This window comes from Diadema setosum, chromosome 2 (genome assembly GCF_964275005.1).
Source record: "Diadema setosum chromosome 2, eeDiaSeto1, whole genome shotgun sequence".
Classification (NCBI taxonomy): Eukaryota; Metazoa; Echinodermata; class Echinoidea; order Diadematoida; family Diadematidae; genus Diadema; species Diadema setosum.
In genome coordinates, this window is record NC_092686.1 from 26,461,253 (window position 1) to 26,485,998 (window position 24,746).

The following is a 24,746-nucleotide window of genomic DNA, read 5'->3' on the forward strand; positions in this document are numbered from 1 at the left end:
AATGATTTTTGTGGAATATGAAGTTTCAGTCTATTTATAACGCCTATATTATGTGAAATTACATGTATGTTGCAAACATTATCAACATGTGATTTCCAGGAAAGTTTGTCATCCACAATGACACCCCAAAATTTGATATGTGAAACTCTTTGTAGATGAGAATCATCTAATACTATATTTGTACTTAAACTATCAACAGTATTACTAAAAAGAATATATTTCGTTTTTTGAGCATTGAGTGATAGCCTATTGGCCCTGACCCAATTTGTCACTTTTTTCAATTCAATATTAATTCTATGAACGAGAAAATCAATATCATTATGGGCAAAAAATACATTAGTGTCATCTGCAACAAGGTGAATAAAAGAGAGGTTGTCGGATACGCGACAAAAATCATTAATATATATAATGAACAGTAACGGCCCTACAAGACTTCCCTGTGGGACGCCACTTAACTTCTCTGATAACTGAATCATTGTTTTTAATTGTAACAAATTGTTTTCTATCAACTAAATAACTCTTGAACCACTCAAAGGCCTTCCCATGTATTCCATAATGCGATAACTTATAAGTAAAATATCATGATTGATGGTGTCGAAGGCCTTTGAGAAGTCCAAGAAAATACTAAGTGAGAATGATTATCAATTGCATGAACCACTCTATCAACAAAATGCAAAAGAGCATGCGCAGTACTATGTTTCTCACGAAAACCAAACTGAGAATTCGTAAAAGCTCCATGTACCTTCAAAAAATTAATCATTCTCTTGTAATAAGTTTTTCTAAGACCTTAGACAACGACGATAATAATGAAATTGGGCGATAATTGCTGACTTCAAACTTATCGCTTGTCTTAAATATTGGGATTACTTTAGCTAATTTCATTTTATCAGAAAACACACCGTTAACAATTGACAAATTAAATATATGAGTAAGTGGATAGCAACCGAGGAAATAACACTCTCTTAAGTATAAAATTATCTATCTCATCATGACCAGAACTTCGTTTATTTTCAAAAGAGGAAACAATATCAATAATTTCGAATCTGTTAGTTGGTATAAAAGATATGGAATCAGAGTTACGCTGACCTAAAAATTCAGTAAAATGAGTCTCTGTTGCAGGAATGTTTTGAGCATAATTTTCGCCTATTTTTGACAAATAAGAATTAAAAATATTTGCAATATGAAGGGGATCATTAATCAATTCATCATTCAATTTAATTTTATCAATGTCAGAGTTTTTACTCGGAACATTCATGGCCTGTTTTAAAACTTTCCAAGTATTTTTTCATATCAAACTTATATTTCGATAATTGCTTGAAATAATCTTTTCTTTTCAGAACGTAAAATCATTGTCAAAGTATATTTGTATGATGTATATCTATTCTTCGATCGATCAGTTTTTTTCCAATTTGTACTTATAATACAAACGATTTTTCCTATTAATTGAACGAAGAATTGATCTTGAAATCCAAGGTAACCTGGGTGTCTTTTTATACTCTTTATATATGTATAATGGTAGTAGCCACTGCAGTCGATCACTGTGAGGGTTTACGGCCTTTGCAACTTTGCAAACAGACGTATAAGGAGGGTCTGTTTTCAAATGAGAAAGGATCGGGAAAGATGTGACATCAATCATAATAAGCTCAAGCATGTCTACAAGAACTCCCATTGCAATCTTCATAATGTTATTATTTATTTTGTATCTTTGGTAAACCACAAGAGGGTGAGATAAAAAAAAAAATGGAGTGCAGTTCCATGCCTCTTGACCCCCATTGTGCAATTGTGTCTGCCCATTTTGGAATGGCAGTTTGATTGCAAGAGTCAACAAATAATGTGTTATTAATAGTTATCGTCACATTAAATTCAAAGTCCAAGTGTTTATACTGATTCGTTTGTTTTCTCCCTCAACGTTTTACCCTTCAAGTCCACGCAACAACAAATTAATAAAGAAAATCCGAAACGCTTTCAGTTTTCATAATAAGTCATTTTAAGTCGTTTTCCTTTGATCGACCACTGCAGGCAATCATCGCAATACTTTCGACTGAACAGACGATCAACGTCCAATCTGAGGTGTGTCTATCGGTCACCATGGCAACCCATGTCGCAAAAGGTCTCTGGCTTTTGCTGGCTCTGCCGTCAATCCTCAGCGGTGCTTTGGCTCAGCACGTCGCCCTAACCCTTGGCGTGGAGACGGAAGTGTACGAAGTGCCCTGCAACCAGTACAAGTACTTCACAGTGGAGGCTATAGAGCCCTGTGAAGATCTACGTGTAAGAGTAAGTAAAAAAAAAAAAAAAAAAAAAAAAAAAAAAAAAAAAAAAAAAAAACCCGAACTATGACTCGATAGATTTTACTCTAGCTTAATTCTGATGTAAATATAACCATTGCCTGTCATTCAGTACTGTTAGATGTTTGTTTCGTAAATTATCAGTGATATTTTTTTTCACAACAAATAAAGTATATAATTCTTTAATCATTATTATCATTACTGTGTGTGTATATACTTTGATATGTTTGCATGATCACTTTAATTTTGTTGCCTCCTCCTGGTACACCTTTTCAGGACTCACTGTTTGCTCAGCCCCCCCCCCCCCCCTTCCTCTTGCTGTTACTATTTCACTCTTTCCCTTTCTTTATCCCTCTGCTGTTCCTTATCTTCTTTGATGTTGCCTCCCTATTCATCCTTTTCCTTCAATGGTTACTCCCGTGGTCCTCAGGATCATCACTGACCCTCCTCTGCCTTTTGTCTGTCCGCCCTCCTCTACCTTTTGTCTGTCCGCCCTCCTGCTCTAATCCCCCTCCCTTTACCTGTTGGGCTCCTTGCCCGTGACCTCCCACCCTCTCCTTTGTTCTCTTTGTTCTGTGTACCCAGCCTGTCCCTGACTGTTCTTGTTGTGAGAAGTCCTTATACGTGATTGCTTTCCCTGCCTGTTTGTCATTTTGCCTCTGACGAAGATTCTGCTAAGATCGAAAGCTCAGGCCCCTTTTGACTCCAATTCTTTTATCAAGTTAATAGTCACTAAAGTTCGATAACATTAAAGTAGTCACCTCAAGAGATGAAGATCGTCGAACTTTTCAAGTTGGTGAAAAAAAAGGAAAAAAAAACGTGACTTTACACAGCTACGGTTTTTTCCGACCTCATTTAAAAATCGGCACGCAGAGTCAACACTCTCGGTACGTTATGTTGATCATCCCTCATTGTCATCTCAGAAAGGTCCATCGTGATTTCTATTTGACTTCTATTCGAGTGTACTTCTATGTCATGATTCACCCCCAGTAGACAAACTCTGTCTGTTCTTTGAGCCCGATTTTCCGATCGCTGTCCTCGTATACAAACCTGTTTTTGTTTAATGTGTCAGTCACATCAATTGTGTCTCAAACGTCATGCAGATATTTGTATCAAGCATTTATTAGAGATAAGGGAAAACATAGCTCACAGACGCTCCGTGGAAAATGAATATTTTAGGCAAACGATATGATAGGAATTAATTAATTCAAATAAGTCCCTCTCTTGTGGGACAATGTGTCTGAAAGCGAGAGAAAAGGTGACCTTTCTTAACCCAGAAACTTTTTTGACTTTTCCTCCATTTTCAGTGTTATCATTACTGTTATTGTTTTATGCAATAATTCCAAATATTTATATAGAATTACGATGATAAGTATATTTATTGTAATAATCACGATTATACTTTGATAAATTTATGAAATGACTACTAAATAATCGAGAGTCTTTATCACTTCAAACATTAACATCAATTTAGGGGCACTGAGATAAGGTGGAAGCAAACTTCGTTGCATGTTTCCTTTTCTATGTTCATGATGAAGTCCTGTATGTTAACTCGCATCTTCGTTTGCTCTTGTCTTAAGCCCGCCGCATACTATACAACTCACAACTATACGACCTTAAGACCATAAGACCTAGTCGTACGACCTGCCATGACCTTACGAGTAGGCATACGACTGTTCTGTGATCTTCAGTACATCAATAAATATTAAAGCGCACGCAGTGTGCTTCCATTTTACTGTGTCTTGATTGGCTGAAAGCCCACGACCGGTCGTGGAAATTCCACATGTCTGCACTACAAGACCCAGTCGTACGACTGGAAACTGGCAAGACTGGTGACGTCACACTTCCAGTCTTACTATCGTACGACCGGTCGGATCGTATAGTGTGCGGCGGGCTTTAGACATAATCATCTTTATTATGTTTGCTGCGTTTCTCTAGATGGACCCAACTACTCGATATCTATTTCCAACATGATATAGTATTTTGCTCTAATTTTTCTGGGGACCTGAAGAATAAGCTCTACGGTCAGAGGGTCCACCACCATCAATCGCATGATTGCTATTTATGTTGTATTTTCTCGTATTTGATGCTGCTGATTATAGGGAAAGATTTTACTCAATTTGAACGGGTGATATACTAGTACAATGCACTTGCACCCGTTGTCCTCCTCAGGTGAACCACGTGGCCGGCGAGCCCGACCTTTACATCTCGCGTGGGCCCCAGGAGACGCCAGTGTTCACCAGCCTGGCTTGGTCCTCCTACGCATGGGGTTCCGAGTCACTGACTATCTCCAGTTGGGATCCCGAGTACCAGCTCGGCACCTACTACATCGGGGTCCTGTCCTATTGTGGCTCTGACGTGGGAACCGGAAGCACTCGTAAGCGAGCAGGGGATAATCCTATGAAGAGTTTGTTCGCAAAAACCGATAAGTCCATATTTGCTAAATGGAGATATTCGCGATTAAATGTCAAGAAAAATAAAGAGAAAAATAAGAAAATTATTTTGCTTCTTTTGACCATAACTTCAAAAATGTACCTTTACATGTAGTGACCAATATATCATTTAAAAGGTATTATTTTGTACTTTATGAAAGAGACCGTACTTCAAAATCTTTAAAAATTGACTTATCGGTTCTTGCGAGCAAACTCTTCATATACTCTACATCCAAATGTTTGTTTTGTATTTAATATTATCTTTTAGTGATCGTGAATTCTGTAATTTCATTGGTCAATCACGTAATTGATAAAATCCCGTATTACCTGTGTTACTCCGACCAACCACTGAATATTTCCCGTATTTCATGAATACGGTCATATTTCGCCCCTGGTGTATGCATCAACAATTTTTTGGCTTCTCTCTCTCTCTCTCTCTTCCTCTTTTCCCTGTTTTTTTTTTTTGTTCCCTTTTTTCACACTTTTGCTTTCTTTTTTTTTTCTCTATTCCCCACTTCCCCAGTTTCCCGCACTCTTTGTAGTTGTAAGTTTTCAACCCATTTTCCCCCTTTCCCTCAGAGGTATCCACATGTTACAAGCTTAGTCTTTTGAGTGGGTACCTCCACTTTTTTTTTTCTCAGGGGGTATATAGAGTGTATGTATCTTTATTGTACTGATCATGTAGACATGAACATGTTGTTAATCCTGTTTGGTTATATACATTTTCAACGATTCGCGCGTCAAATTCATAATAATGTTTCGTGTACATTCTGTTGAAGGAAGAAAGTGAAAATAAAGTTTGAATTTGAATTTGAATTTGAATATTGTGCGCATGCGCTAAATCCGCCACTGAATATTTTCCGCATTTCGTGATATGACGTCATGATATTACACAGATAGCTGCGCGTGTACGTATACGCGCATAATCAGCTCGCGAGACGTACACTGTAAGTCAACATGGCTGACAGCCGGCGATTTCAACATCATTCACAAGAGGAAATCAGCGAGAAGAATGTTAGCACAACGCCCAAAAATACGGCAAAGGCCAGATCTACACTTAAAATGATACAATCGTTACCCCCTGCCTGTTCTTACGAAATACGGGAAATATCTGCGGTCTGGTGCCATATTCCATTCGGCCTCCGGGCTCATGGAATATGCCACCAGACCGTAGACATTTGCCCGCATTTCGTGAACAAGCAGGGGGTAACTAATGATATTAATAATAATGATAATAATAATTGCATTTAAATGGCGCTCTATACGGTTGTTTCTAAGCGCACTGGTGGTGTTTATACAAGAAAACTAGTAAACACAATAATTTAAGGACAATGCAAAACCAAAATAACAGTACCGAAATACATATATTCATATTTATAATACACACACACACACACACACACATATATATATATATATATATATATATATATATATATATACATATATAATTATACATACACACACACACACACACATATATATATATATATATATATATATATATATATACATGTATGACTGTCCAGAATGTCATGTATGTCGGCATAGAATAAGCAGTATATAGCACATTTGTACGAGAGGTCTTAAGATGATAGGAAAAGTACTTCACGAATAATAACCTCAACAACGATGAAAAAGACAACAAAAAGATAGAATAATATTATTATTCGACTTGTTTGTCCATTACATCAAATTCTTGACACACTTGCCATATTGGTAGGTCTACACGGTGACTTTAGATTGCTCTAGAGAGTGTTGGTCGTGCTTTTTCTTTTTCTTTTTCTGCATATTCGTATATTTCTTTTTGATGAGCAACAAGCAAACTGGCCCATCCAGAATTGATGAGAGAATATCCCTATAACACTCGATTGATCTAGTTGGTTTTTTTTTTCTCCTTTCCACACAGCTGCCCAATTTTCCGTGATCGCAGAGCACATCCAATCAGCGCATCCGCACGACGAGCTCCCGATCGACGGGTCTGTAGCGGGTAACATTAAGGCCGATGGCTACCAGTACTACCGCTTCTGTCTGCCCTCCAGTTGCGTCAATGTCAACGTCGGTCTCACCAACTGCCTGGATCCAAGCACGTGCCCGACGTCCTATTCGTACCCAGAACTGCTCGTCTCTCGTTCCATTCAGCAGCCCACAATCAACAGCCACGCGTGGAAGTTGGCGTCTATCGAAGTGCGCAGCGTCACGCTGCAACACGATGACCCCGACTTTTACCCGGGCCACTATTTCGTCGGTGTGTACGGCTGGTGCACGCCCGACCCACTCTGCTCCAACTTCACGACGTGCGGACCATGTTCGTACGCCAACAACACCGAGTACGCTCTCTCACTGAACGTCGAGGAGGTGACGGAAGGCTGCACACCGAAGCCCCCGTTGGAGCTGTGTACAGGGGCGGCGGTTACCATGGCTCCACTGTCTATCACAGTTCTACTGACCCTTTTCTTCCTCATCGCCGCGTTCGTCTCAGACGAGATCTCGGCGTTCCTTTGCTAGTAGATGCAGGACGAACTCCGCAAAGAGTTGCACTCAAAATTCCCAGAAGATCAAGTTCTGGTGTATGCATTCTTTTAGAGACTTTTGGCTAATGTTGGTAAACCAAGCAAAGAAAGTTCAGACGAAAAAAAAACAAAACAAAACAAGGACATAAATCACGAAGTTGACATTAATTTCTGCTCTGACACCCGATCGGTAACCTTTGGCATGGTCACTTGGCAACGGCGGCAATTATTTGGAGTTAATAGTCGTAGGCCTACAATGATTTTTTTTTTTCGAAAAACGTTCGCTTGAAAATATCGGATCTATGTAGGCTACGTGTGTACAAGAACATTACGCTATACACATCATGTACCAAAGTAAAAAAAAGGAACAGAAAGATTCATTTTTAAGAATAAGTTGTACAAAAGAAAGAGAGAGAGGACTATTTGAAAATGCATTGCCACAAACGTCAAAGAAGGGTCGCCCGAACTCCCGCCGATTTTGGTAGTTTGTAATAAATGGTATTAAGAGTTTCATCACCAACAGTCAACTGACAGTAATCTATGAAAATAACAGTATGAATGGGGGAAACGAGTCTAAAAAAGGATTACAAGTACTCGAGTCAACCTAGAGGACCATCGTAGGCCTGAATTATTTCAGCTGTGCCAATAGCTATTTTATGCTGATTGTTGAATTGATGGTTACAATGGTAACGCTATGTGTTTGACGTGATAGTTTATATAAACGTAAAATCTCTATCCACATTTTGATGTCTAATATTGCAAGGTATTCGTTTTGAAGTAGAATAGCTCCAAACATTGGACGATGTGTACATGGAGTGTTCTGACTGACAAATGATATCTCAATGTAATGTTAAATGAATACTTGTATTTGGGTAATAGTATTGTAACACGTTTGAAATGCCTCGCATTCATGTAGTATCAGACAAGATAACTTAAATTTACAAAATGGGCAAATTGCAATTCAGACTGTTTTCCTTTCGTTATTGTTATTTTGATGTTCATCATCTGAATGAGATGTGAAGATGTTGTTGTGCGTGTTTCATGCACTTTGATATGCATACCATGAATGATATGGGATTACAATTCTTAGGATCATAGAACCATTCAAGCAACCGCGGTATTGATATTCGTGCTAGTTAACTGTAGTAGGTTTCTCATTCACGCTGCAAATGCAAATCAAGTAACAACGAAAAGTATGTGTATTCAGTGTATTCGTGTTCGAGTTTAATTGTACAATGTACTAGTACATGTATCTTCTTTTTTTTTTTCATCCTGCTGTTGGTGTAACAATAGAGCCGCGCTTTTCAACCTTTTTCAAACCGCGACCTATTTGCCTCTTACGGACTTTTTCGTGGCCCAGATGGATCGAAATTAATGTGAACCTTTTTTTTTTCTTTTTTCTTTTTTTTTTTTGGCCGACATCGCGGCCCACCGGTTGAGGAGCACGAATATAGAGTATCATAATTCTATGAGCAAGTCATTAATGCAAACACACATCATATCAGCTTCTTACAGAAGTGCACCATGCAAGAGTGATTATATGCAATGTATACCAGGAATGTAATATAATATATCGTCTGAGATTTCTATCTTTGGCTATATACCTCATATCCAAAGTGGAGGGTGGCATAAAGTATGAAATAATACACGGCATAAATGAAAACGTGGGGGATTGGCCAAATGTAAAACTGCATTCAAACTCATGGAAAACAACCATCAAAGTTGGTAAAGCAGGATTTTCTGTAGACTTACTTCCCCAGATTCCCCGGGGTCCCTAGCATTGCCCCCCCCCCCTCCCCCATACACACAACACACATATTATAGGATGAAATAAAATTAAAGCCTTCAAACTCTGCAAAAGGATAGAATAGACTTCGTAAAATGAACGTGTGTATCTTGAGCGAAAAGTCTGTTGACACGAGACGTATGAGGTCAGTTCTTACATAAGTTTCAGTCTTTATAAAGTCTCAAACATTTATGTAATAATTATACATGCTGTGGTTTACCTTTGCTCTTGTTCTTTTATCTTTCTGGATTTGGCGCCAGAGATAAGTAGGTATGTGAGCTTTCTTTGAATCCATGTGAGCAATGTAGGGTCTGTAAATGACGTGGTAGAATATGTGTGACACTAGCGAAGAGCAATAATCTACATATAGGTCTTTCGTGAGAAAATAAAAATGCAATAGAGTCTCATTTCTGCTACAATAATCCTTCCTGGATTGCTTCTCTGGTTTCCAATATGATAATTCTTATCCTGTATGCTTCGATGCTGCTCTCTTGGCAGTTTGCTCACTTTCTGAGCCTTATTGTCAGTGATTAAAACGCCCACCTAGCCTGCATGACGAGTTTCTGATTTGAGTTTTGTTTTATTGTGTGTGTGTGTGTGTGTGTGTGTGTGCGCGCGCGCGCGCGCGCTCGCATTTTAAATTGTGTTAAAGCAAAGCCGATGTGGCAGTTTCTTATTGAGCATTATGATTTAGTAGAGTTAGAGGATATGGAATGGAGGGATATTTTCTTGGGCTTACAAAGGCAGTTCAAATAGTGCATGAAAGCCTTGATAATTTTGATGAAATTTGCAATATTTCGGTCAAGGATAGAAAATACAGAAATTGTTTCGGATTCTATAGAGGAGGAAAAGAAATTTGCGATAAGAGCAGGCAAGCTTGGGTTTTATTTGCAAAAAAAAAAAAAAAATGGGAACATTTGGAGATTTGGAGATATTGGTTAGTTCTATAGTCTTTCCCCGTGGTTGGTAGGGATAGATGAACAGATTGATGGTCTGAATAATATACTAGTATTTTTTTTTTTATCATTTTCGATCTTTTTTCCCCAACGACGGACGTACGGTGAGTTTTGGTTTTTGGTGTAAGTCTAGGAATGTTGTGCCAGGTTGATGGAAAGGCCTTGTCGAAGTAAAACTCTGTTGACACGATCGAGGCATGCCGACACGTTGTCCATGCGCGAAGGAAAACAAAACTAAGATAATTGTGAACAATAGTCTGTGCATCCCAGCAAGACGACCACAATGTATAGTTAATTTACGGGGTTGCGCTTGTGCGCTTTTCTTTTCCCGAGTTTACTGAATTCCCATTTGCACTATAATCATACATGATAGAAGGGGAGTGTCTTAGATTGTAGGACATCATTACAACCAGCGACAGCTAGACAAGTCGTCGCTTACAGTTTCCTCTCCATGTGGATGACTTGTACGGCATCGGTTATTCGTCGTTTGACACTTGGAATAGTCCCCTAACTTTCCGGTTCCCAAGAACTCACTGGTATGTTTTCTTTTCTTGTACATTTCTTTATCATTTCACCACAACTGTAAGGTCTTTTTTTGTCGTATGGCAATGAAGGTGCTGTCTAACACTCCACAGTCTCGTTCGCCATAAATCCCCCGCATTGTCAACCGTCAACTGGATATGCAGTAGTTGTATTTAAATTTTATTATCGTTCATGTTTTCATGTGTTTTGTGTACAAAGCACGTACACGTCAAGGTTTTTCATCCTGTCAGTAAGAAATTAATACGTAGATGTTCACATGCATATAAAACGTTTTATATAAACATTAAAGTCGTATGTAACTATGTTCACTTATTTTTGGCATTACAGTCAGCCTACGATCGGCAACTTGTATACAAAATTACTTTAAAAAAACAGAAATATCTATTCATTTCCTTTTCAAGAAAAGACTACCTATTATCTACACACTGCTCGAGTTTATTGATATCAGAGGAAAAACTCCATGTCTTTATATGTACATATGTATATGTGTGTATATATATATATATATATGTATATTCATAATATATATACATATAATGCATATATATAAATAATATGTATATTTATTTTATATATATATATATATATATATATATATATATATACATATTTCATTTTCATTTCATTTCATTTTTATTTCATTCTTCACCTTTTCCAACAGAACATAACACAGTATAAATTAGGAATCATATCACAATCGTTATACATCTTGCAAATGATATCAAATGATACAATAATAAAGTTACATATATATGCATGTATACGCAGAAAAAATACAAGATTATGTTTCAGTTGGAAAAAAAAAGAACTGAGAGGTCCACTAAAAGCAAGCTTGTAGATTGTGAACCCCTCAAGAAAAATCTAATGAAATACTTATTTGCATATGCTTAGCACAAGTATAATTTAAGACAAGACGGAACAAAATAGGAGACACACAGCAACATGACACGACTCGACAAAATAGATGGAAAAAAGGAAGGAAGGAGGGAAAGAAGGAAGAAAGAAAGAGAATGCCTACACGCTGATCAAGGAAACGAAAGAGGGAATTGAAGAGGTGCTTCAAACAGCTGGTGGCTGCATACAGCCGTGCAGAGATTATGGTGGCTATTTCATTATAATAAATTCAGAGATTAATTGATTGATGGTTGGATGATGAACCCTGTGGTTGTTGGGACTTGGTTAATAAAAACGAAACATCAGAGAGGGTTTAACAGAAAGGAATTCAACTTCCGCTTAAAAGAATACAAAGAAGGAGAATTTTTTATTTCGCAACCTAATGAATTCCAGAATCTAGGGCCTGTGTATATAAATGTATTCTGAGCCAATAATGTTCTCAGAAGGGGTAAATGAAACTCAGAAGATTGCCTGGTGGGATAATTATGGAAAAACTGATTCCCTGTAAACATTGAATTGAATATACAGGGAAGTGCATTTGCGTTGAAATTAAACATAAACTATATTCTATAACTATAAACTATAAACTATAACTATAACTATAACTATAAACATAAACTATAAAATATATTCATTAGGAAGTGAAATGTAATACGTGTATACCCTAGCATAAAATCATTAAGCTTTGAATAGAATGACTGACAGTTTCCAGGGCACGGTATAATGCAACTTGTCAGCCTTGACTCAGTCGTCAATCTCTGACAATTAGGACCAAAGTAACAATCAGTGACCAGAGCGTCTCAGCCAATCAAAACCAATTATTTTACTGAAATTGTCAGACACTGACAACTTGTCAGGGCTGACAACTTTCATGAAACGATGCACAGGAGCCTATTACATATCATAATAGTGTGCACAGGGTGTACAAAGAACACAGCGTGGGTCATGGTTTGTCAGTGTTCCTCACTTGTGCCTTATTTGCTCTATTATATTTCAACCTGCCGGAATCAACACGAACACTGATAATAATGGCAATGATAACAAAAGTTGTATTTATTTTGCAGTGCCATTCTATAACACACTGCACCCTCTTCCATTCCGTACAGTTGAAATTAATCAAGCACAAGTTTCAGGTCACGAGAATGTATTTTTGTTTACTCTGTTACGCGTTTTATTTTCTTTGGTTTCTTTTGTTTTCTTTTTAAGTGATTTAACCAAGAGCACGACGAAAAATATCAGCCTACACGAGCACTGTTGTAATTATCCGTAGGTGCAAGGTCATGTGAATTTGAGCATGGAAGTGACAACCATGAATAATGAAAAGTCAATCTTAATTTGTAAGAGGTTTGTGCTCGCTGGTATTGTTGTTGTTGTTAATGTTGTAGCCCTTGTTGCCTTATAGGCAGATTCACCTCCCCCTCTATTTTTTAGGGGGGGGGGGACTGAAGCTGGCAAGACTGTGAACAAAAGCAATCCAAACCAAATCAAAGTTAAGCAACTCAAGTATTACAAAATAAATAAAACGAAACTTAGGCATAGGCATAACAAAACACATTTGTGTGTGTGGAGGGGGTGGCATGTACTTATTTAAGCAAAGATAATTTATTATGCATCCTGACCATGCATAACACGCCCTTCTCTTGTCACAATCAGTTGAGCAATGTTGAAGGTGTGAACCCAGGAGAAAACACGAAAGCCTTTTTATACTAAAAAAAATACTGTATTGTTTCCCCCCTTCTTTTTTTTTTCTTTTGGCACCTGAAGTTTTGCCAAGCCTCCAGTCTTCATTCCTCCAGTCCAACGATCGATTACCATGTCCAGACGCGCCGTCGACATCCACATCGCCCTGGTGGCTCTTTTGATGCTCGCCAACGTCATTAATGGCGAAGGCGAAGGCGAACACATCGAGCTAACCCTCGGGACAACGTCGGCCGAACACTCGGTGCCTTGTGAAGAGTACCTGTACTTCAAAGTTGAGGCCACCCAAGTATGCAGTGACCTTCGTATAACGGTCAGTGCTTTTGTTCTTTTTATTTCTTTTTTCTCGCGTGGCTGTTGTCGTCGATGATACCGATGATTTTGTTATGCTGACGTAAATTGTCGGTTTCGCTAAGTCTTGAAACCAGCCAATTCTAGCTACTGCTGTTACTCAGCAGATTTGTGTGGCATTCTCCAATGCAGTAAACAGGTCTGAAATTCATACGGATAGCAAAGGGTCTATGTATCTTTCTCACCCCACCCTCTCTCTCCTTTTGTATCTATATGTCTATCTATCTGTCTATACACATCTTTCTTTCTTCCTTTCTTTCTTTCTTTCTTTCTATCTGTTTATCCATCTATCTTTTGTTGCTTTTGAGCCAATCAGCAGACTCGTATCCAACCGTCGCCTTGTGCTTCATTAGAAAGCTTTTAGATTTTTCGCGAAGCGGACATTAAGAGATAAAAAAGAACGAAAAATAAAACAAAAACTCTTTTGAGCACGCGCAAATTTTCTCATTTGCGCTGTCGGTTCCGAGCTATTCTTGCGTCTGCTCTAATTCACACCGCATGGAGCTACTTGATGCAATGATCCTATCGTGGCACCATCTCACTTTGTATAAGCTGAGTCCTTGCGTAATCTAAAGCTGACTGTACTTTGCAACACGACGCAGGGAGAGGGGAGGACTCCAACGCAATCATCGTTGTCTTAAACGTCCGCGTTGCAAATCTAAAGGTCCCTATTAATTTCGAACCTATGCAACCAGCGGTGTCTGCTATCAGTGGCAATGCATGACATTGCTGACAGTCTGAATAGCTCGTGTCTCTTCCCCCACCCCCCCCCCCCCCACCCCCGTCAACCACGGACTATCAATAACGAGGTCTTTTGATTCGAATCCCGCGGCAGCAGTGACTGTACCCCTCGACAAGGCACTTACTAAATCTTCACTGCATAGCCCCTTTCTTTCTTTTTTTTTGGTTTCATGTTTACAAGCATTCATTACCTCCCTAACAGACTGCCTAAAACAACTCACGATGCTATTTATGCAACTACATGGGTACAATAAGCAAAATAGATTTATGCAGACCAAGCATTCATTACCTCCCTAACAGACTGCCTAAAACAACTCACGATGCTATTTATGCAACTACATGGGTACAATAAGCAAAATAGATTTATGCAGACCTATTACTTCTAAGAAGTCGTTCATTATTAGATTATGTCTATGGCTGACTGTACAGCATTATTGGTTCGCCCCTAATCAGATGACGCCAGTGCAGGGTGAGGCAGACATCTACGTTTCCAAGGCGCCCGAAGAGTTCCCTACCTCTAACAGCCTGGGATGGATATCCTACGAATGGGGAGTGGAGGCACTGACCATCAACAGCTGGGACCCAGAGTATCAGATCGGCAGCTACTACATCGGTATCTATGGGTACTGCTCCAACGACACTGGCGTCGACGTTGCTCGTAAGTGAAATCGGCGACACATCTGTCAATTAGCAAATAACCGAAGGGGGGAAAATGATAATTATTACATTATGTGCTTCAAACTGCAGGACGTTGATGATTTCTAAGTATTACGACAAAAATTTAAAGCATATTTTCGAGTCGCCCATCATGAATTTCCTTTAATAGATTTAACTTGGAAATTACAATCTCACTATTGACAACCTAACTGCCCCTAGCCCCCCCCCCCCCACACACACACACACAAACACACTCAAATCGCCCGAGTTCTTGACATTCATGCACTCTGCATCACAACGGCTCCCGTCATCTACCATTATACACGTAACTGTCATTTTACACACGCACGCACACACACACACACACACACACACACTCACAAACACAACCAAACCTTCTTCACCCGCTTTTTCACAGAGATAAGGAATGTTCTGCAGAGATTATATATCCATACACACTAGGTTCTACTCTTTTTAAAAGAAAATAACATGTTAACTCTTTATTCGTTTAACCAAGATTACTGTTACAAGAGAGGGGCAGCTTCCTTCAGTATTGTAAATTCTTTGCTTTTACTCATCGCGAAAGGATATAGATTTTAAACTGAGAAGTTCCTGTGTAGAGCGTTAGTCCACATATTCAACAAAAAATAATGCGATAAACATAGATCTAACCTATCATTAACTGAGCTCATCTACGGAAGATGTAGAGTTTGTACATGCTTTCGTTAACGTGACCGATTCCCCGTTATATGGCCATGATATACTATATGTAAAATTTAAAAAAAAAAAACTGAAAGGCGTAACAATGCCATTTTCTCTCATTTAAACCTCAATTGATTATTTTGTTACCTTAAGCATATACCAAATACATGTTAAATCAATTGATGCATAATATAATAATTTGCCTATCTGTGTTCCTTTTTTTCTCTCAGCTGTTCGAGTAACCGTCCTTGCCGAACACGTGAATAGCAACCCACCTCATGACTTCCTCACCGTCGGGGGTTCAGTATCTGGCCGAGTGGACGCCATGGGTTACTCCTACCACAGCTTTTGCTTGCCGTCTCGCTGCGTGCAACTGAGGTTGACTCTGGAGAACTGCGATGACCCCGACGAGTGCCCCAACTCTTATGCCTTCCCAGACCTCATCGTGTCGCGCACCGAGCAGTCGCCAATCATCCACAGCTACTCCTGGAAACTGGCCGAGTCGGAAGGAAAGACGATCGTCTTGGATCCGGACGTGGATTCGTTCTGCGCGGGCTACTACTTCGTGGCCGTGTACGGGTACTGCGTACCGGACAACCTTTGCATCAACAAGGCGTCGTGCGGCCCGTGCTCGTACGCAGGCAACCACTCCTACACGGTGTCCCTGGAGACGATGGCCACCACGGCCGTAGAAACCTGCGATGAAGACATGCCTTGTAAGGGTGTACGGTATCTCTCCTCCATGCTGCTACTGATGGCCGCTGGGCTGTCAGCCCTCTTTTTCGAGCTGATCTGATGTTGTGTCTTTTTAATTAGCTGTTTCTCATTAATTTTCTTGACACAGTGGAACCTCGTCATAAAGAGGTCGGATGTAACAAAATAATCTTAAAACATTTTCTAGTTTCTAACTCTTTACATTTCTTTGTTTTTGAGCTCTGATGTAGTGCGAAACCTTACAGTTAGGCCCTTCATAGCCAGATAGCAGGGTAAATTTTGTATTTTTAGGTCTACGTTATAACAAAGATTCCATGTACTATCAAACATGCTTCCAGTTTACACGTATAGTTTTCTGTAGACACTTCTGTATGATATATCTAACCTTCTATAATTTTTTAGAGTATGTCAGCAGGATGTAGGTGAAATTTCATTTACTCGCTATTAATTGAATTGCAGTTTAGTTTGTGAGGACATTATTCCATTCTTTTTAAAATATAGGCATATATGGTTGTTATATTAAGTAAGATTTACTTATTTTATCGTGATATTGATAGAGAAATGGCAAGAAAGAGATCGGATGAAAACCTGTCTTGTTAAAAGACACTGAAAGAAGCAGAAAATTGGTAGTAGGTCATGTGAGAGATGGTAATCGATATTCTTTATTACTAGCAATAAGAATATCACCAAAATGATTGGTCGATTCTAGTTCAAGAATACAATGCACTGTCATGTCTTCTATAAGCTGTGATTTTTCAGTCCCAAGTTTCTTTTCAATTGTATTTTTAGGTCACCGACCCTCTTACTAAAAACAAAAATCTCTCATCTCACTCCGATTTAAGTGCTTATTCACGTCGATGTATACGAAAGTATGTATTGTATTCTTGACAAATCCCACAGAAACGAATGAAGTCATGTTGAAAATCATTTTCAGCATAACCACATCAAATATTAACAAGTACTGCCTTTTCATTGCGATAAAACCAGGTCATTCATGAATCCACTCCCTTAAACTTTTTTTTTTTTGCATTTTGTTTTGTGTAAATCCTACCTAACATCCTTTTTAGTTACTTTGTTATAAAATAAATTCTTTATGTTATCAACCATCATTATGTATATCTATTGAGAAAAACACTCGATAGGAAAATCAAAGGAAAAAAGGAAAAGCATAGTCTGCACTCCATGCAACGGTACATGCAGAACTGCCTGATAACTGTTTGTGTCCCTTTTCTCGAATTTTACTTAATTCACATTTCGCTTAACATAAAAGGATGATATAAAGGTAGTGCTTCCGATATTGTAGTTTAGAAAAAGCTATAGAAATAAATCGATATTGAAAGTTGAAAAATTGAATTGCACTAAACTTCTCCTCTTTTCTTCGTGTATACTCCCATCGCCATATCTATAGTCAATGGTTTTCAGTATTTCACCAGGATGTTGTTGCCACTGTAATGTGCTAGTATAGTGTCTGGTTCCATGCATGGAATGTTGTGTTTGTCGATGTTGAGAATTCTTTTGTTTTTGCTGTCTTCGACGATGAGGATTCATGTACTGGTGTAGATTTTCAACTATCATCAAAAAAGAAACAGGAACAAGACGAAAAGTAATATATAGCTGACGCATCAAAATATCTGGATATCTACTTATATCACCATCGCCGGGTCTAGAAACCAGTAAATATTCTAGCTTCTGCATTTAGCCAGCAGAATAGTGTCACGTTGTGTTACGCAACGAGGAGGTCTCCAAGCTGGTATGGGTCTTGCAGTGACAACACGTACATCATGTTTGTACTGTGCTACATGAAATGTCTTCAACAGCCCTCTTCTCATGCCATGGAGTCACGCGTGTATCTTCCAGGGCCCCGTTGCAAGAAACTTTGCGTTTAAACGCAATTTGAGTTTCTTGCAACGGGGCCCTGGTCCCATCGTCCTTCAGTTCATGAAGTATAAGAGGAGACTTCACGCCGATAAAGTCCAAGCTATTTCTGAAGTTCGACGGGGCAATGCCTCCAGCAACACTCCCGCTGGCATGACTGAAATTTTCAATGACTTCTTCTCTTCAATTGGAAAAAATCTTTCTCAAAATATTCCTTTTTCTAGTAAATCTTTTAGCGACTTTTTAGATACACCTAACTCCAAAACTATACTTTTTTTGACAGTACATATAAAGAAGAAATAACAAAGATTGCTGCCAATTTGAAAGAAGGAAAAAGCCCTGACCACGACGGAACTGACAACCATTTGATAAAAAACAGAATTCCCCAAATAGTGGATCCCTTAGTACACATTATCAACTCATCGCTTACATCTGGTCATGTGCCAAATAGCATGAAAATTGCGAAAGTCATTCCTATTTATAAGAAAGGGGAGAAGGATGATGTCAATAACTATAGACCCATATCTTTATTATCTTCTATTTCTAAGATTCTCGAAAGAATAGTTTACATCAGGACAGTACATTTTCTTAAAACCTGCAACATATTTTCAAACTTTCAATTTGGATTCAGGGAAAATCACAGCACAACACACGCACTACTCACGGCCCTCATCGACAAAGTCACACACGCACTCGACACATTTTCAGACACAATAGGTATCTTCTTGGACTTCTCCAAGGCCTTTGACACGATTAACCATGGAATACTTCTCGCCAAATTATCCCATTATGGCATACGTGGAAAGGCCTTGGAGTGGTTCACGAGTTAACTATCAAATAGATCCCAATTTGTACATGTCAACGGCTTTGACTCTCAAAATAAAACAATTACATGTGGTGTTCCACAAGGGAGCTTACTAGGCCCATTGTTATTCATTATTTATATCAATGATTTTCATAGATCCTCGGAGAAACTATCATTCATATTATTCGCGGATGACTCTAACCTTTTCTTTTCCCACCCTGACCCAAATATCTTAACAAGAACAGTACACGGAGAATTGAAAAAGGTCACACAATGGATATACGTAAATAAATTGTCATTAAACATTCAAAAAAGCAAAATTTATGTTTTTTAGTAATTTTTAGATAGCCTCCCAGGCAATATAACATTTGATACTACTCCCCTATAGAAGAAGTTTCTTCCTTTAAATTTCTTGGTGTTTGCGTTGATAACAAGCTTTCACGGAGGAACCATATTGATAACATATTATGTAAAACTATTTCACGTAATATTGGCGTAATGAACAGATTAAAATATTATTTTCTTTCACCTGCAGTATTAACTCTTTATTCTAGCTTGATACTGCTTTATCTAAACTACGGAATCCTTGCTTGGGGTAATACATATCAGATATTACTTGATAAACTTTTTTATTGCAAAAGAAAGCGCTCAGAATTGTTTTTAACCTACATACCCGAGAACATACAGATGCTTTGTTGTTGTTTTTTCATGAAATATTAAAAATAAAAGATTTGTATGTGCTTCAACTTGGCCAGTTCATGTTTAATTATAACAGAAAATTTTCACCCAAAACATTTCACGACTCATTTCATCGAAACAGTCATGTAGGCCTACATAACTATCCCACGCGACGATCCGATGAATTCCATCTTCCATTAATGAAAACCGCACGTGTCCAAAATACATTTCTTTATACCGGACCCAGACTTTGGAATAATCTAGATAATAGCTTTAAAGATTCCCCCAAATTTGTCACATTTAAATACAAATTTAGAAAATACTTACTCTCTACTTATAATTCTAGATAATTCAAATTGTTTTACTTCATGCTTGAGCTTTCACCTGTCCTGATGTCGCAGCACTCTGCGTGTTCTGTATGCAGACCTCTCTTCTTTCTTCTTTCCTCTTCCTTTCCTGTCTTTGTTCTTCGTAGACTTGTATTGTTATCGTCTTCTCTCTTCTCGGTACTGTCTCGCGTCTTATATGTGTGTGGGTAATTGAATGTCTGCACGAGTGTGTCGTCCTTGTCATATTTTCCCGGTACACGCGGTTCAATGAACAGTGTCTAGACATTAGCATTGATACTTTATTTCTATTTTTTACTTTTTCCCGACCTGTGTATCTCAAAATAACTACATGTATATCTCTACAAATGACTTAAATAATCTATATTAAATACAATAGCTATGAAAAAAATATGAATAATATGTTGTTTACTTAATTTTGAATAATATATTGTTCACTTATTATTTATCTAGCGATCCACGTCCCACAAGCTTTGTTTCTTAATGGATCACTATTTTCCATAATCTAATTTACTTTCCGCACGCTCACGAAGTATATATGCATTGTTCCTCCTAATCATTGTATATTATATATATATATATATATATATATATATATATATATATATATGTATATGTTGTTATATAATTTATCTCATATAATACATGAATCTTTTGCAAATGTTTGAACAATATCATTTCATGACATGTATACTTTGTACTATGTTTTGATTTTCGTTGATTGGAAATAAACTATGATTGAATTGAATTGAATTGAATTATTTTGACCTTTCCCAGGCCCAAGGGGGGGGGGGGGGGGGAATTAAACGTCTTTGTTATATGATGTATCACTGTCATAATTGACACATAAACATAGAGCAACAAAATAATGTATCCCATAATGAAACGTCTTTATTATTAGACCAATCACTTTCATATTGGCCACAAAAGAAGAGCAATTCAAACTTCACTACTCTGTATTTGTTTAGGTTGAAATTTCTCAAGTTTACCACATGGGGCGCTATTCACTGCACTATAATGTTATACAAGTTGAAAACTGGAAGAGTTCCAACCTGTGAAGAAATATGTAGGGCAATCGCCACCTCAAAACAGTCTAAATATGAAAAAGCAACATTAAAGGATAAATTGACATTACACTACGCGAAATGGGAAAATTATACTTCATGAAATACCGGGTTTAACTATTGCATCTTGTTAAGATATATATATATTTTCTTTTTGTATTTACCTCAGTCAATCTATTTAAAATGATTTGAATATCCGGTGTTTTCAGCTTTGCCCGCTCCACTTGTTTATTTTCTCTGATCCTCATACCATTAAAACTTAATCAAATATTATCTGGTTATGAATCTCCACTTGCATAAGACCCAGAGAGATATTAGTCATTATGATGTTCATAACTGGTGAATAGAATACATTTTAAAGATTTTGTAAGTCCATCACCTCTCACGTTGTTTTTTTTTTTGTATCTGTCTTAGATGAAATCTTTATTCAGACTGATGACTGAATCATGTCAAATGTGTACAATTGATGTATGTTTTATCAATATTTTGCACACAACCTTTTGTTGTCCGTTAAACAGTGTATTATAGTTATTTTTTTGTGTCACTACAGTGTAACAATTTCATTTGATTGGTCTGAATAAAGTATATGAGACCTATGATTCATTGTTTGGGATAGGGGCATCTGTAGGTATCAATTTCCTTAACACTGGAAATCTTGAGTTTGCAGATTGATAATACGATATCATACAAATGACACTAAAGGCAGAAGTTGTGTTCATGATTCAAAATGATACAAAATAAAAGGGAGATCTTTGAAAAATACTGTCTTATCAATTAACCCATTTCTAATCTATCTATTCTTCTGACGCCTTTTTGTCGCATAAAAAGAAATCAAGGAAATAATAAGCAGACCATTTTAGGATCACTCACTAACATAATTACTATTTTGTTCTTGAGCAAATTACTGCCAAGTAAACGTATATCGTGAACTGAAATTGGAACTAAAAAACACGCAAAATCCAACAGACATGGTTCTAAGTTTGGTTGCCACGGCAACTAGTGATATTGAACAAAACTAAATCATGATGCAAAATGTTTGCAATAAACTTGTAGGGCAAGTCTCCAAATTGGTTGAAATTAAGTTGACGGTGTATGAATGTCAATTTTTTACTATTAAGAAAAACTTTTTTATTCATTAGTGTTTTAACAACCATCAACCAATGTCCATGCGACTGTTCAAATATTACTCAGGAACTTTGTTCAATTGACTTTCTGTTATATCGTTGTACAAAGAAGGAATGCAGAAGTAGATCAACCCCATCACATCAATCCGAAATATGGTAGGGACGCATTGCCCCCCCCCCCCCCCACACACACACACACACCTTCTTGGGCTGTATACAAGTTACACTCGTATGACCGAGTGAAATATTATTTCATATACACCTGTCGCTATCAATATCGTTGTGATATAGTTTATTGATAAACGCCACGCCTATTTTTGGATACCTCCGATGACAAGCCAGTCAGCAGAATCGCATACTCAACACACGTCTTATGCTTCATTAATTTCGAACTCACGCAGTGAGTGACGTCTCCTAATAAAATAAAATAAAACTGTTGTGTGTCAGATTGAACAGCCCAAGTCACATTTTTCTCTCCGCCCCCCGTTCACTCCCTCTCTCTCCCGCTCTCTTTCTGAATATGCGTGTCTGTCTATCTATCTATCTATCTTCGATCTATCTATCTATCTATCTATCTATCTATCTATCTATCTATCTATCTATCTATCTATCTATATACGGAGTGTGTTGTTGTGTCGGATTAGAGCTTGGATGGACCGCCTGTCGTACGACCCTGGATAGAGTCACCTGACAGGGATTGTGCCACGAGGCAAGGCTCGCCTGCGCGCGGCCCGCCTCACTAGTTGCCCAGCCCTTTCGCGGTGGTTTCTGCACATAAGTAAACTTAATTGCTTGACTACGAATAAACGTCACAGTTGAATACAATACATGAACACAATAGTCAAAGATCATTGATCATATAATAAATAGACTTATGCCGAGACTAATAGGTATATAATATTATGAAATAGAAAATAACATATCTCCCTCATTTGCTCTCACATAGAAATCAGAATTCAATACATGAAGACAATTTGACATGTTATGTCCAAAGCCTCTAGATACCAAAGTTGAGTGTGATAGTATGACATTAGGTGAAAGTACACTAGGGTCATAATATGTAAAAGTATTTTGTCTGCCAGACTTGCCACAGACACATCCAAATTTTCCCACATGTACCCTGTCCTCTGTCAACTGAATTGGGCTCCATCAGGTCCAGGATCCACTACAAGACACTTCTGCTCACTTTCAAATGTATACATGGTCTCGCCTCTCCTTACTTATCCGAACTCATAATCCGTCAAGTACCCATCCCGGTACACCCTCCGCTCCTCACAAGGTATCACACTGAATCATCCAACTAAAGATGCTGGCCACACTTGGTGATAAAGCATTTTCGTCTGCTACTCCCAAACTGTGGAATCAACTACCCCAAACTCTCCGCAGCCAGCAATCTCTCATCACCTTCAAAAAACATCTAAAAACTCACTTGTTTCATTAATGTTTATAATCCACTGGTAAAGCGCATTTGAACATGTGCCTTTATGGAAAATTCGCTTTATGAATATGTTATTGTTATTATTGTTATCATCATTATTATTGCTATTATTATTATTATCATTTTATATTATATATATGAATCAATATACATTATATGTATATATATATATATATACATATATATATATATATATATATATATATATATTATTATAATTATATATATATATATATTATTATAATTATATATATATATATATATATATATATATATATATATATATATATATATATATAAATAAGGTATATGTATAAATACATCGCTGTTATACAATATTAATGATAAATGCCACGCCTATTTCTGGGTACCTCTGATGAAGAGCCATCCAGGTGATTCGTACTCGACACTGTCTCACTCTTGAACTCACAAACCGAGCGCCGTCTGCCAACCAAGACAAAGGGAGAGTATTTTGTTGCACCACATATTTTAGGTATAGTAACAGCCGAACGAGTGCGAAGCTAGTTCCTCTTCATGTTCCTGCTTGTACAGGAACATTATATTCGTCATCGACACCATTCCGATTTTAGAAGCTCATTGGTATGTTTTCTTCGTTGTCGTTATTGTTGTTGTTGTTCATTAATTTTCATTTAACCACACGGACCAAGTTGAAAGTAATATTAGTCTTTTAGACAAATACATTTATGTCGTATTCAAGTAAACGCCCACTTCATCTGCGACATCAATCACGATTTTTAAATTGTGTTGCTGAGGTGTTTTTTTTTTTACTTCATCGCAATGCGATTCTCCGAAAACATTCATCTTTGATTATGATAATGATGCAATAATACAGTCTTCTTTAGCCAGTGCAGCCTCTTCAGCGATGACACTGCATGTTCTACCAGAGGGATGTGCTATACCCATTTGTACATCTGGTTTGAGAGGGACATTGTATGGGTAAAAACATCAATGTCCGAGTCAACCCATTTGAATACCCGGGCCACAGGGACTCGGCAACTTACCAATGAGGTCCCATTGAATTGTCTAATCACGGGAACTCAGCAGCGGACTCAATCAGCCCAATTGAATTATCTTACCACAGGTGCTGGGCAGCATACTGAGTCAGTTCATTTAAAGGACAAG

The 24,746-nt window shown here is 37.8% G+C and overlaps 1 protein-coding gene across 1 annotated transcript; it reads left to right on the plus strand.

Annotated features, from left to right (window-relative positions):
• The first annotated feature begins 2,088 nt into the window (after positions 1-2,088).
• LOC140243697 (uncharacterized) lies at positions 2,089-16,354 on the plus strand. The gene is made up of 6 exons (XM_072323361.1): positions 2,089-2,274; positions 4,458-4,662; positions 6,627-7,224; positions 13,174-13,396; positions 14,653-14,857; positions 15,789-16,354. Exons 1-6 carry the CDS (start codon positions 2,089-2,091, stop codon positions 16,352-16,354), a joined length of 1,983 nt encoding a protein of 660 aa, XP_072179462.1.
• The last annotated feature ends 8,392 nt before the right edge of the window (positions 16,355-24,746 follow it).